This window comes from Scomber japonicus, chromosome 4 (assembly GCF_027409825.1).
Source record: "Scomber japonicus isolate fScoJap1 chromosome 4, fScoJap1.pri, whole genome shotgun sequence".
In the NCBI taxonomy this organism is placed as follows: Eukaryota; Metazoa; Chordata; class Actinopteri; order Scombriformes; family Scombridae; genus Scomber; species Scomber japonicus.
In genome coordinates, this window is record NC_070581.1 from 1151302 (window position 1) to 1165949 (window position 14648).

General features: G+C 41.1%; 1 protein-coding gene across 2 annotated transcripts in view; it reads right to left on the reverse strand.

Annotated features, from left to right (window-relative positions):
* The window catches only part of mfn2 (mitofusin 2), a 20260-nt gene extending 7008 nt beyond the window's left edge, over positions 1 to 13252 (reverse strand). The window contains exons 1-14 of one of the 2 annotated variants that reach the window (XM_053317044.1): positions 13052 to 13252; positions 11484 to 11665; positions 10810 to 10945; positions 10500 to 10662; positions 10256 to 10380; positions 9242 to 9350; positions 8994 to 9101; positions 7527 to 7680; positions 7208 to 7275; positions 6605 to 6726; positions 6147 to 6273; positions 5884 to 5988; positions 1564 to 1666; positions 983 to 1203 (exon numbers count right to left, since the gene is read on the reverse strand). In XM_053317044.1, the coding sequence (XP_053173019.1) occupies positions 983 to 1203; positions 1564 to 1666; positions 5884 to 5988; positions 6147 to 6273; positions 6605 to 6726; positions 7208 to 7275; positions 7527 to 7680; positions 8994 to 9101; positions 9242 to 9350; positions 10256 to 10380; positions 10500 to 10662; positions 10810 to 10945; positions 11484 to 11661 (1719 nt within the window). In that variant the 5' untranslated portion in view covers positions 11662 to 11665; positions 13052 to 13252. Of the gene's footprint in view, positions 1 to 982; positions 1204 to 1563; positions 1667 to 5883; positions 5989 to 6146; positions 6274 to 6604; positions 6727 to 7207; positions 7276 to 7526; positions 7681 to 8993; positions 9102 to 9241; positions 9351 to 10255; positions 10381 to 10499; positions 10663 to 10809; positions 10946 to 11483; positions 11666 to 12914 lie in introns of both variants that reach the window. The other variant, XM_053317043.1, reaches the window with a different exon arrangement.
* Between the last annotated feature and the right edge of the window lie 1396 nt (positions 13253 to 14648).

The window sequence follows — 14648 nt, forward strand, 5'->3', positions numbered from 1 at the left end:
TGCAGTTGTTCTGATAATCTTACATCTCTGTTTGTCCATGCAGCAACTCTGTACCGTGTCTTTTATTCTGAACACACAACATCTATAGCATATCTCTGTCCTCTGCTGCCCTTCCTGAGGTTATTTTAGGGAGTTTTTCCTTATTCCAATGACAGAAGAATCTGTATTGCAGAACATTGTAAAGCCCTCGAGGCAAATGTGTGTTTTGTGATATTGAGCTGTACAAATAAAACTGACTTGACTCAACACTTCACTGACAGATATATTAAGCTCCTCTAAATGTACTGACCGATTTCCTTTTGCTGTTTTCCCACAGAAGGACTCAAAGGATTTGTTTAATGTAACAAACGCACAAAGTATCTTCTAAAGCATGTTAGGGTTGTTGAAACTATGAATGATGAAGCAGCATTCAGCAAATTGAAAATAAGCAGTGAAAGTTAAGTTTGTGCAGTTAAAAGGATTTAGTTGAATAAACAAAACTCACAGGAAAGTAGTACGAGGTTTAAGAGAGGAAAATTAATATGTTTGTGTTTTGAGTCCATTAAGAATGCCATCTGTCAAGCTCTTGAGGGAAATAGAGAGTAATATTCTTTATTAAATGCTACCTAAAATCTGCTGTAGAGAAACTCACTCAGTCTCAGAAGATTATTCATTAAGATATTAATAAGAATAATATTTGTTGTTGATCACAAGCTTAGTTTTGTTTCTAATTTAGCCTCTTAAAAAAAAGCTGACTAAAACACAAGGCTCAGTCAGGTCAATCCTAACAGGTTTGACCTGCTATCTTCTTATACATTTACCAGACGAATAACTTCTGTTTTTGCTTCAACCATAAATGACTCTAAGATCCATCACTTACTGATGAGAATTATGAAATATGTCCTCAGGTGCAACTCTAAAACTGTAGCTGTAAATCCATTCATTTTAGGATGGATTAGAAGAAATAAACTGAAAGTATGATACTTGTCCTAGAAGGCCTTACCTGATCATTGTAGCCCATGAGGGCCCGTCGAGTGTTCTTGGGCCCCAGGAAGCGGTTGACCAGCATGGTCCAGCCAAGAGAGAAGTGAAAGCTGATGTCTTCCTGGAAGTCCATGCACAGCTTATCACAGGCCAGGTCATAACTGAGGCTGAAGCACTGACGAGGGACCAGCTTGTCTACCTGCTCTCTGACGGGGGTGGGCAGCAGAGGCTTCAGACCCTCTAAAAGGGGGACAAATGGTGAGAAAGAACTCAATGACACACACTGTCCCAACATACATGACATTACTTTAGATGCAAAATCCTAAATCAACAGTTACACACACACGCACACGCACGCGCACGCACGCGCACGCACACACACACACACACACACACACACACACACACACACACACACACACACACACACACACACACACACACACACACACACACACACACACACACACACACACACACACACACACACACACAAAACTGTAACATGCATGTATTCTGCTAGTAGCACAGTGACTATGGGAGCATGTGCAGTGACTATTGGTGATGAGCTGCCTCAGATGGAAATAAGAGGAGACTTACCGATCATGTCTGTCTGTGTGGCCTGCAGGGCGCTGGTGATGGTGGTGGAGCATCTCTCTGACATGTTCTTACCCAGACCTTCTTCTATGTGCCGATGGAGCTCCTGCAACAAAAAAAACACAACCATAAACAAACACTGTAAAGACACATCTGGTGCTATCTCATTTCACTGCTGACAACAGGTGTGACAGGAAATGAAAGAACAGGGTTGATGCAAACTTTTTAGAATGAAATACAATGTATTTTAAGAGCTTGACAGAAATAAATAAATACCTTTCTACAACAACATGAGTGCACATTCAGCTTATTAAATACTGACAGGCACGTTTTTGTAGCTCTATATAATGATGTATATTAAATCACATTAAGTAATCAAATTAATGGAAAGTGTGATTAACTGTGTCCCACTGTTCTGCTGTTAAAAAGGTATTCAATGAATTGTTTTATGTTTAATTACAATTTGATTGGTATTGTTAATTCTGACAACACTAAAATAAGTTGTCACACTCATTTTTCTCTCTGCAACCAGGCAACACCTCAACATTTAACATCTACCATCATTTAAAAAAAGACTTTTTAAGGATGTGCAGAAACCTTGAAAGAAGACAGAGCAGGAATGACTTGCAACAAAGAAGCCCAGCTGTGCTCCAACCAAGAATATTCTAGTCCTGGACTGTGTTCAAAATCACTTCCTGTTTACTATACAGTCCTCTTAATTTGCCCTACGCCTTTTTTATTTCAGTGTCTGAATGTATCGATGTATCCACTACATGGTGCCCTCAATAATTACACATGGGATGAAAAAGTGGCGTCCATGTGATGACACTAAATGACGATCAGTGAGTGTCTGAAATTATCTGCTTACTGCTGAGTAAAGTCTTTTCTTTTTTTTATTATTATTAGTGTCTGTTATATAGGGAGGAATACGTGCTGCTGAGTTCTCTCAACTGACTCCTTGATGAGTAAACATCTTATGGATGAACAAAGTTTGAAGACAAAGTAACCCCTTTCTCACCAACTTCTTCAATTCTCTCTGTGTAAAGATGAAGAGTAGTGTATAATCACAAGCTTGAATGTGTATTTAATGTATAAGTGGAGGCTTTAAAGGCTGCATTCACACTGCAAGCCAAAATCAGATTTTTAGCCAATCTAAATTGGAACCAGATGGCTCTTATGAAGTCTGAACAGTCATAAATCACATGAAATCTGATTTTTGCAAACCAGATTGAAACCACCTTTGGGAGTAAGTTTCAAATCTCATTTGGACAGATGTGTGTGAGTCTGAACAGCTCCAAACACTCATATCGGATTTGACTGTCCGTGACGTCTCTCTACGTCTCTACGCTATGTCACTCTATGCGACACCAGACCTGCGCTTATTCCAGTTGTTGTTGCTAGGTGATATCACTGGAGGCAACAGAGGACGTAAACATCAGTCCATGGACAGAGGACCATATTCTTAATCTTTGGGGAGATGCCTCGGTTCAAGCTAAGCTCGAGGGTTTGTTGTTGCTGTCGCAATTATATGACATCACACAATACACGCTAGATGACGTCTCCGCTTCAGATTGGTCATTAATGTGGCCCAGTCTGAACAGAGCCAAATCCCATTTGGACACTTGCTAAAAACAGTGTGGACAGTCAGGCCTAAAAATCAGATATGAGAAGGAATCAGATTTGAATCAGATTTGCCTGCAGTGTGAACACAGCCAAAGTGTAGCAGGGAATGCCAGTAATGTCCCTCAAGGTGGGGTACTGAGGTAAGTATGCTGATGGTAAGATGGTAAGTGCTCAGAAAGGTTAAGAGCTGCTGGATTAACATCTAACAAAAGGTTAGAGAATGACAACAATGACATGAAGCTCTGTGATGTAAAAGCTCAGAATACTGTGGTTCAGGTTGTTATGTAACACAGACACAGAGGCTGGGACTAGATTAGTGTGATCTGTCAGCACTTTCATTCCTACTAACAGCCACAAGAGGAAGGAGAAGTGAAGATGTCAGTGACAAACTAAGCAGACAGATGTGGAGCTTCAGTCAGCTGTTAGACTGTGTTGAAGTAACAAGAGAAATGTTTAGTCCAGCTCAGTCTAACCGCCGGTGGCTTAAAGCAGGACTGGCACTTTTGGCCTCTGTGCAAATCAAATGAGACCGGCAGATTTGAAGGAGAACATCACGACTCAATCTGACTGCTCTTACATAACACAGATTACACAAGCTTTATACTGGAGGAGAGAGAGCCAGCAGGGGGCCGGGGACGAGCCTTACACTGTGACTGTGATGTTACAGAGGGAAGCATGGATATTTGGAGTCATCATATTCACATTTAGGATTACAGTTTAATCCTGTTTTATCTCAAACAATCATATTTTACCCTGATATAAATGTGGCTTATTGGAGCAGCTCAGGAGGTGGTCAGAAGGACTGAGGATATTCTCAGAGCTAAACCTCAACAACTAGTGTCTGATCCACACACACAACAAAGAACTGACAGGAAGTGACAGGAGAGAAATGTAGAGTTAAAAGACAGAAAGTGAGAGCAGCAATGTGGTGAGAACAGCATGACTCTGTTATAGCACTGATGGAATTAACACTGTGGAAATGTATGCTGAATGTATCAAGACAACAGGTCAACATAGAGGGATTGATGATTTTGCATCAAAGAAAATAAAAGTGATTTTTGATGACTATTTGATGACTAAAGGGCTGTCTCTAATATAAGCCTGTTTTAAATCAAGGTCTGCTCCTCTGCTGTCACTGTTTCTGAACTGATGATGGCTATAATAAATGTTATACTTCTTAAAAGATGTGACACTCTTTTTTGACTCATTTTAATAAATACTGTACATTTTATTTTATTCACTGAAAGATGTTTAGATCTGGAGGAGTGGCCCCCACAATCACCCCCAGCCAATCAGAATAAAGCAGCATCTTTATATGTTGTAATGTGTATATAGACAGTATGTAGAGTGTGTGAAGCAGAGTGTGTGAAGCAGAGTGTGTGAAGCAGAGTGTGTGAAGCAGAGTGTATGAAGCAGAGTGTGTGAAGCAGAGTGTATGAAGCAGAGTGTGTGAAGCAGAGTGTATGATGCAGAGTGTGTGAAGCAGAGTGTGTGAAGCAGAGTGTGTGAAGCAGAGTGTGTGAAGCAGAGTGTGTGAAGCAGAGTGTGTGAAGCAGAGTGTGTGAAGCAGAGTGTGTGAAGCAGAGTGTGTGAAGCAGAGTGTGTGAAGCAGAGTGTATGATGCAGAGTGTGTGAAGCAGAGTGTATGATGCAGAGTGTGTGAAGCAGAGTGTGTGAAGCAGAGTGTATGAAGCAGAGTGTGTGAAGCAGAGTGTGTGAAGCAGAGTGTATGATGCAGAGTGTGTGAAGCAGAGTGTGTGAAGCAGAGTGTGTGAAGCAGAGTGTGTGAAGCAGAGTGTATGATGCAGAGTGTATGAAGCAGAGTGTGTGAAGCAGAGTGTGTGAAGCAGAGTGTGTGAAGCAGAGTGTGTGAAGCAGAGTGTGTGAAGCAGAGTGTGTGAAGCAGAGTGTGTGAAGCAGAGTGTGTGAAGCAGAGTGTGTGAAGCAGAGTGTGTGATGCAGAGTGTATGATGCAGAGTGTGTGAAGCAGAGTGTGTGAAGCAGAGTGTGTGAAGCAGAGTGTATGAAGCAGAGTGTATGAAGCAGAGTGTATGATGCAGAGTGTGTGAAGCAGAGTGTGTGAAGCAGAGTGTGTGAAGCAGAGTGTATGAAGCAGAGTGTGTGAAGCAGAGTGTGTGAAGCAGAGTGTATGAAGCAGAGTGTATGAAGCAGAGTGTATGATGCAGAGTGTGTGAAGCAGAGTGTGTGATGCAGAGTGTATGAAGCAGAGTGTGTGAAGCAGAGTGTGTGAAGCAGAGTGTGATCATGAATGAAGGAAAGAAGAAGCTGCTGTGTTACACAGTAGAGATTTCAACAGGATGTTTCAGAACACTGATGCTGAGTTTCATCACTAAGTAAAAGTTGTTAATTTAATGTAGTTGTAGTGTACAGATGAAGTTCCAGCAGTGGTTGACTCATGATGAAGCTTCCTGCATATCTGATTTGACTTTCTGGTGTGACATGGTAATGAGTTTTACTTCAACACTCCTCACTCAAACAAACTTAAAAAGACCAAGGAGAAAGAATTGAGTAATTTTACTGCACAGGAGGTCTCATCATCACTCTAATCCATCCCAAAGCTCATTATCAGGTTTTCCCACAATACCAGCACTTTAATAGCTTCATGACTTTTCAATATTTTAAAGACTTTAGGAGCTGCAGATTCTCAGGGAAGGACAGCATGCATGTGTGGACACTCACATTTTTGTAGACCTTTAGCACCACTGGTGATGGATGGAAGTCCATGTGGTAGTCATCCACCAGAACGTTGAGCTTCCTGATCTCCTCTGCCATGGCATTAGACACCTGTACATGAACAAAGAACACCAGTGAAAACTACTTCCTGTTGAAAGACTTCTCTTACACTCTATTACAACTTAACTGAACCAGGACAATCAGCATGTGCTAACTTGAAATGAAGGGCTTTTCTTTATGTGTTTGTTGATATTAATCCTGGAGCTCACCTGTTTCTCCACCTCATCTGTGATCTTCTTGATCTTGGCCTTACAGTCCATGGTCAACAGGTCCAACTGCTTGTCTATGAACTCCAGTCTGTCCTGACGGTCCTCTTTGGTCTCAAGGCAGTACACCCTACACACACACACACACACACACACACACACACACACACACACACACACACACACAAACACACAAACACACAAACACACAAACACAAACACACGTTTGTTTAGTTATCTTAGTGAGGACTTTCATTGACATAATGCATTCCCTAGCCCCAAACCATCACAACTAAATGCCTCCTTCCCCAGGTCGAAAACTCTAATTGGTTATCATAATCACACACACAGACACACATAATTGCAAGATGACATTTAACCCAGTATGGGTAGATGATTACGTTGGGGTTATCAGTCTCAGTCCACACACACGTACAATCAGCTGTTAACACCTGACTCACCTCTGCTCTTGTGCAGCAATATGGACTGAATCCATAATGAGGCGCAGGGCTTCAGAGATCTGCTTGGCCCTCACTGTGTGCTGCTCAAACTTGGTCTTCACTGCTGACTGTGAGATACACTCCTGCACACAACAAACATATCAGCACACAGGGGGCCAGGGGATGAACATGGAAACTAACTAACTAACTAACTAACTAACCAAGTACAGATGAAAGAAACTTTTGTTATCTAGATTATTTAATGACTTTACATAATGAATAGTATACATGAATGACTAAAGGTTACAACATTCAGGTCAACGTTTACACTAGTTAAACATTTACTGTCCAGTACAGAGAAAGGCCCAGAATGTGTATGTGAGTTGCTGGGTTGCTATTGGTAACAATCTTCCTACCCCAATCTGTGAGGTAATGTTTCTTAGAGATAATTACAGTTGTATGTGAGTGACGCAGCTCTAAACTATTGATGTCTTAGTGATAAATAAGATCATAGAAGTGAGCATCATTTATAAAATGACCTCACTCATAAATGTATATTGAAATCTGTAATCATGAACCTATTAAAGTCTCATTCCTTAGTTGTTGTACATGTGAGATTTTTACCTCAAATCTCCTCTCAAAATTCTGGAACTCAAACATTCTGGCTTGAAATCCTTCTGCTAGTGCTCCACCTGAAACAGGATAACAACATGTAAGACTGAAGAGACATGGGCTATGTCTTGTTTGAAACATCTGATACTTGACTGAGAAATAAACTGATTTTTCATTGAAAAAAAGTCAAAGTAGTCTAAGCACACAAAGCCTTAAAAACAATAGGTAAACAAGATAAAGTGCTGTCATCACTGTGCTTACTGCTGAAGTCTTATACAGTCTATTATTAACTATACTCCAGTGTGTCAGTGATCACAGAGGGAATATTAACCTGCTTCAGGCATTCCCTGAGCCTTCTGCACTCGAGCCTGCAGGACTTCCTTGGCAGAGACGAAGAAGATGCGGTCGCTGGCCTGGGCTCGGTCCACCACGCCCAATTCATCCACCAGGAAATTGGTGCAGCGGTCCATGTGCTGCCTGCGGACCTGAAACAGCAATGGCACGAAACCTGTAAGTTCAGCTGATCACTATCATTCAGCACCGAAGCTGAGAACAGCAGAGTGAGCTGAGAGGAAGGAGGAGTGTTGCCTCCACTTTCTACAGAAACTCATTCTTTTTTCTCCACATTTCAAATCATAAGTGACAGGTACCAAGTGATAGGTATGTGCTTCTGAGACAAGAGCAGAAACAATAGTAACCACTGAAACGCCAACCTGCCAGCATAAGTGTTATCTGTGGGAGAAATGTGGGGAAAAGGATACAATCATTGCATAAACTCCTGTAGTCTATACAGTATTGCTTTCAGCCTGTTCACTCCTGTCCAATCCCACTGGACTGGATGTGGCGTCACATTTCTCAGCAGCAGATATTTCCAAACCTCAGCAAATATTAGAAGCTAACTATATTATCAACTTGGTTAGATAATACTGAGTGGAACTGAGGAGCCTTTAAACTTCTATACAGGATATTTGAGGCTGATGAAACAGGAGGTCTTCCTCGGGTCATTTTCCAACTAGACCATATGGTAACCCTGATTCACACTAGTGCAACACAGCTTCATCCCTATTGGCTGGATCACCTTTATCATCGGGACTAAAACCAAAATGCTCCCAAACAGGGGCAGAGGCCTGTAATATTATCCTCACCACCACTGAGCTCAGCTGTCTGTTCCCCCAGCAGAGACCACTGACCTCTGGCAGGGCTTACTGTTTACTACAATATATCACATTAATATTAAATCTCTGTATGAGCCTAAAAGAAAGAGGAGTGAAAGAGGAGTGTCTGTAGGGTTGGGCAATATGGACAAAATCAAATATCACAATATTTTAGACCAAATACTTCGATATTGATATTACAACAATATTATAGAGATGACTGTCGATGCTTTCACGAATTTACACAATGAAATCTTTGGTAAATAACAGAACAGTCTGGTAAGTTCAGAAAATTACATATTTTACTGTAATGCAGCTTTAAAACCAGGAAAAGACAACACTGATCGCGATACTACGATATCCTAAATCTAAGACGATATTTAGTCTCATATCACAATATCGATATCATTTCAATATATTGCCCTACCCTAAGTGTCTGTATTTTTGATGCTGTTGAAAACGATTTGTAAATACCCTGCTACACCCTAAGCCAAGCCTACTGTGTATCTATTAACTCTTACAAATGATACTCACAGGAGTGCTTTACACATACATCATATGCATTTCAATTTTCCATTCTACCCAACATTGGTTTTTCAGGCATGTCATGCGTTTCCAGGTGATGATGAGTGAACTTGACTGACCTCCTCCATGTACTCAGGTTCAGAGGCGGAGGCGTCCCAGCGGTTGTTGAGGATGAAGATGTTTGGACTGGAGAGGCGCTCGTTAACCTTGTGAAAGAATGACTTCTCCTGCAGGGACATCATTGACAGTTGTTTTTTTAAAAAGGCACCAGTGGAACATCATTAAAACATCAGCACTATAATGATATTTGTTAAAGTGTTGCATCTTAAAAAGTATTTCATCTTTACACACAGCTGTGGTGTCTCACCGTCTGCATCAGAGTAGACTCAGAGTTTGCCACCAGCACAAACACATCAGCATCCAGGCAGAACTTGTCGATCCAGCTGTCCAGTTCTGTGGTCACGTCGATACCTGGGCTGGAGGAGAAAACAACAAGCAGAATAAACCAACAGGTGAGCATCACACATCTTAAGACTGGTGTAATTGGAATTCTTTTTATTCATCTTCTCTGTATCAAATGAGTAACTATGTCATATGATTATTGTGTGTGTGTCATAATCTGATGACCATGACACCATTTATGTTACATGAACTGTTTTATGTGTATGTCATAACCTGCTGATTGAGTGTACATCATGTATGTTATAATCTACTGATTAACCATTGTCCTGATTGTACAACACATTATGACGTGACTATTGTGTTTACATTGTTCTGATGATAGAACAAGTTCACCCTTTTGACAAGATAATGTATTGTATATAATGTGACAACTTCTCCTGCTCTGGGCTCACTCATGCCATCTCACACATGAGACAGCAAGGAGTCCGTCTGCACACGACCGAATAAACTCTCAGAAAGACAACCAATGACTTTGTGCTTCTTAATACAAAATACTGCCAGAATGCAGGAGAAAACTGGAATTGAGTATTTGTCTTTTACAAATGTACATGTATCTGTCACTTCTAAAAGCCTAAATACATGTACATCCTCTTTCCTAATGTATTACTGTACTTGTAAAGTGGTGAATAATGACTACAGAACAGCTGTGTTGAGCCAACTTAAAATACACTGGCTATTTCCTCTCATGTTAAGTGTGAAGACAAAAATGTCCATATCCCTGTGTTCATACTATTATATATTAATAATATCATATATTATTGTTGTCAGTAATAACTCCTGATGATAAGAGAAAACAATACCAGCTTCAGAGGAGGCAGACATTTCTTCGACAACATTTTGTCTTTTGTTATGAATTAAAAACTCATACATAAGACATACTGTACATTAGTGGATAAAACAGTGTTAACTTGTGTCTGACCTGTCCACTAACACCAGATCATCTCTGAGCAGAGCACACTTGGCTTTAGGCCACATGACACAGACCAGGCTGCCGGCATCCAGGTCCTCATCCTGGTGGAGAGCATGGGCCAGCTGGTTCACTGTCTGTAAAACACAAACATCATCATTAATCTTTACATACACAGCAAACACACTGGAGCTGTAGAGGTAGGGTTAGGTTTTGGAATGGAGACTATATGCATGTTAAAAGCACTCCTGCTGACCTTTATGCTCTTCCTCTCCTCAGAGCCTTCAGTGAGGAGGAAGGCCTCGTTGCCGTCTGTGCCCTCCACCCTCAGGAAGCAGTTGGTGGTGTGTCCAATTCCAGACGGCAGCACCTTGTCACACAGCATGGCGTTGATCACTGAGCTCTTCCCGTTACTGGTCCTATAGAACAAACAACAAACCTGTTAGCAATGCATTGAACCTACAGACTCTCCAGACTTTATGTTGATGTTAAATCCTCTAGTTTCAAGTCAAATTTAACATTTATACATCTGCAGATAGGGTAGGGTAAGAAATATATACACATACCTCCCAAAGAAGACCACCTTCATATGTCTGCGAGCAAGCACTTCTCCAATCCCTGCCACCTTGGTTAGGTAACCCCGAACCTCCTGGACTTGCTCTTCTGTGGTGACCGGGTCCAGCTCTTCATTTTTGTGAGTGTCTAACATACGCAGGCAAGCAGACAAAGGTCAGTCAGTCCTTTCATACTTTCACTTTCCATAGACAGCTGAGCAGAGCTGATTCTTTGAACTGACTCCAGAGCTGCATTTATTTTTCATTGTTTGACATTAGGTTTCATGTGCACCATTTAGTTTGTGACTGTGACACAGTGTATGCTTAAAAGCTAAGGAGTGGTGACAGTTTTGCTGCTATGGTAACAGCTGATCAGTGTAATAATGTAAAACCACCAGAGAGAATGTGGCATCAGCAAACTGGCATCGAGTGACAAGTTCAATTCTCTATAATTTGATTGAATGAGAAACTGAAGCACACAGAGCTGATAAATGGAACTGAACAGCAGACAGCAGACTGGTGCTGAGCCACAGTGTTGATCCTGTGTGGACAAAAACATTTTCCACTACAAAAAACTAAGCTTTTCTGTGTATTCAGCTCAAGTAAAACACTTTAAGTGATTCTGGAGAGCAGGTGAGGTGAGGATGTAGTGTGAAAGAGAGAGGAACTAGCAGGTGGGATGGTACCTTCCAGAAAGGAAGCGCTCTCCTTGATGTAAGCCCCCAACTGCTCAAAGATGCCATTGATCTTCTTCTTTGCCGTGACAAAATGTTTAAGCGGCGATGCGTTCACCTCAGCCATCAGTCTCTTATCCTTCTTGCTGTGGACTGCGTTGGTGTTGTGACGTGGGAAAACCAGAGACATGGCACTAGACCGAGGACAAACATTAAAAACACACTTATAAACATGTCTGGCAAAGGTAACGCTGAAATACATTAGTGGTTAAAGACAATGAGACAACACCATGTAGAGCATATGTGAAACCTTCACCATGTCACTGAGGACTGGACTAACTGTTTAAAGCTTCCAGAAAAGCAAGGCAGTGTAGATAATGAGAACCTTAAGCACACATAAAGCTGATAAATGGGACTGAACAGGACAGCAGACTAGTGCTGAGCCACAGCGATAAACTACATGGCAGGAAATCACCTGGAAATCTGGGACAGTCTGACCCACATCAGCAGACAGGACTTAGTTTTAGTTTCAGTTTAGAGCTGCAACCATTAGTTAACCAACAAAAAAGAATCTTTAACTGTATTGACATTCAAATTATCTATTTGAGTTATTTTTAAAAAAAAAATAACAATTAGAGATGATCAGTCTACAGCTTCTTGAGTAGTTTCAGCTATGATAATAAAGTGAGTATCTTTGAGTTGTGGACTGTTGGTTGGGATAGATCAGTTTAAAAAATACACTGCCAACGTTACTCATGTGTAATTCAATTGCATGTCTGATATAGTAGTATGGGTAGTTTCCATATTCACTTCCTCTAGGGGGAATCAGCATGATCTGATTGATCCACGTTCTTTAGTCTTATACATTTATGAACACAGTTTGACAATATAACGTTAGTTTAACGCATGTAACTTCAACACTGCAGCTGAAGCTTGTTGGCTGCTGTCTGATCGGCAGGTTTAACATTACCAGAGGCCTCGCTGACTCAGCCGCGACCTTTCACACACTTTGAAGGGTAACAATGCACGCATGGGAATAATGTCTTAGTCTACACAAACCAGCTGATTTACTCAATATAATACTAATATGAAGCCAAGATGAGAAGCCACACTGAAAAATCCATCTGAAATCTATTTATGATAGCTATAACATTGCCGCAAGCTAGCCTTTATTAAGTTAAATGTCATGAGGCTGTCTGTACCGTTGAGCCCCTACATAGATACTTTAACTACAGCCTGTGCTGTCAGTGAATGTCCATCACTCTAAAGGACTGTCCTTGTGTAGTTTGTCAGACATATCTGACATGACGACGTGCAGAGTAACTTAAGGGATAAAGCCCATGCTAAGCTAGCTAACTGTCATTCCTGTCAGTTGACTGAGGTTAACGTAATGTTAAGTAGCTAGCGTGTAGGTTGACACACTGTCTCAGTTAGGTGACTTACCGTGGATGGGGGTCGCTCTTCACATATAACCCTCTGTCATCCTGGCCCCTCGGCTTTTCAAATCTCTTTTCCAGCTAGCTAACGTTAGCTACTACTGCGCGACTGGGCGTTAGTAAGTGAATAGGCGTCAATGCTACCTGCGCTGTGTGGAGGGGTCGCTGGAGGAGTCAGGCGGGCTCACAAGCTGTTAGTTTCCGTTTCATTTGCTGCACTCACAGTCATTCAGGCAATGTGGGTTTGGTGGAAATCCCAGTAGATGTTAGTAAATTCATCCCAAACTGCTTGTTTTTCGTATTTTACCAGACAGTATGTAGTTCCAGTCCGCTCCGTCTTCTGCGTCTTCTTCTGTGAGCTTTAACTGCAGCTGGCAGCCACAGCGTTACAATACTGCCACCTACTGGAAGTAGGTAACTCCTACACCTGTCGGATTCTCACATTTCCCACGTTGTGATTTACCCTCTGCAGCTGATAAAAACAAGTTGCACAGTTTGTGGTACCTGACAATGAGCACATAAACGAGTTGAACGCTTCCCTATGCTGTGTCCCAGAGGCGAGTCTAGGATCAGACCTTTAGGGGGGCTCAGCTCCTAATGACAACGTGACATACAATGCCCTGCAAGTGTTCAAACCCCTGCTAAATTACTCATTTCACTGGATAACTTAAATTACAACAAGACATATTAATACATAGTAGAGTGGTCTACTATAATGTATAATAATAATGGTTCAGAATAAACAATCACAATGAACCCTGAGGGAAAGACAATATTAATGATAGAACTATCCAAAGTACATTAAAGCTGTCAATAAAACCTTTTGAATTTTTTCGGAAAAAAAATACAATGATCATTTATTTAATTTTAGGGGTGCTGAGATCAAATTAAGGGGTACTTGAGCACCCATAAAAAAGGGTCTAAAATCGCCCCTGCTGTGTCCTATCCTTAATTTAGCCATTATTACCTCCTCTGTTGGAGGTTCTTATGCTACCTACTATTTTGAATTGGATGTAAATGTCTTCCCCTTATGTCCTGATCCTAGTGCTGCTGCCACATAATGCCCTTTCCCTCTGATTTTGATATTATTATATTTAATATGGATGTCTGTTTCCTTTTCTAACTGCTCGTTTGGCTAGTTTGTCCACTCTTTTGTCAGTTCACTTTAAAGCCATAAAAAGGTGAACATGTCAACTGCATAAACAGTTAAGAAATCTTGAAATGCGTTTGCATGTTTCAGCCTTGTGACACACACATGAGGTATTGGCCATGTCCCAGTTGGACTAAATTTAATCAGTAGTTGAAGTTGGTTTGCAATCTGCCAATAATGATGAGGAAGAAGATGATGATTCTGTTAGGCCTGTTAGTTGAGTAACATCTTGTTATGTTAGCCTTAGTTTCAGTAGAGCTATGTTTTGTTAACCTCTTTTTAAAGGCCTTAGATATGAGTTAATTCCAATTACTTCATCCCATAATTTATTATACAATTTTAGACATTTATTCAACCCTTCTGCACTTTCTGCAATTTTTTTGAACATAATATAATATATTTCGTTTTTTCCGGGCACAGTCATTGTTCTCCTTCTTCCTTACAACCTCCATGTTGTCAGATTTCGTTTTCATGTCTGTTCTTCCCTCCTCAGACAAATTATTAAAACACATAACTGTCACCTCCCACACTCTTACTGGAGTTGTGCTGCCAATTGAGTCAGAAAACCTTCTCCAACATGTCCTTTTTCCC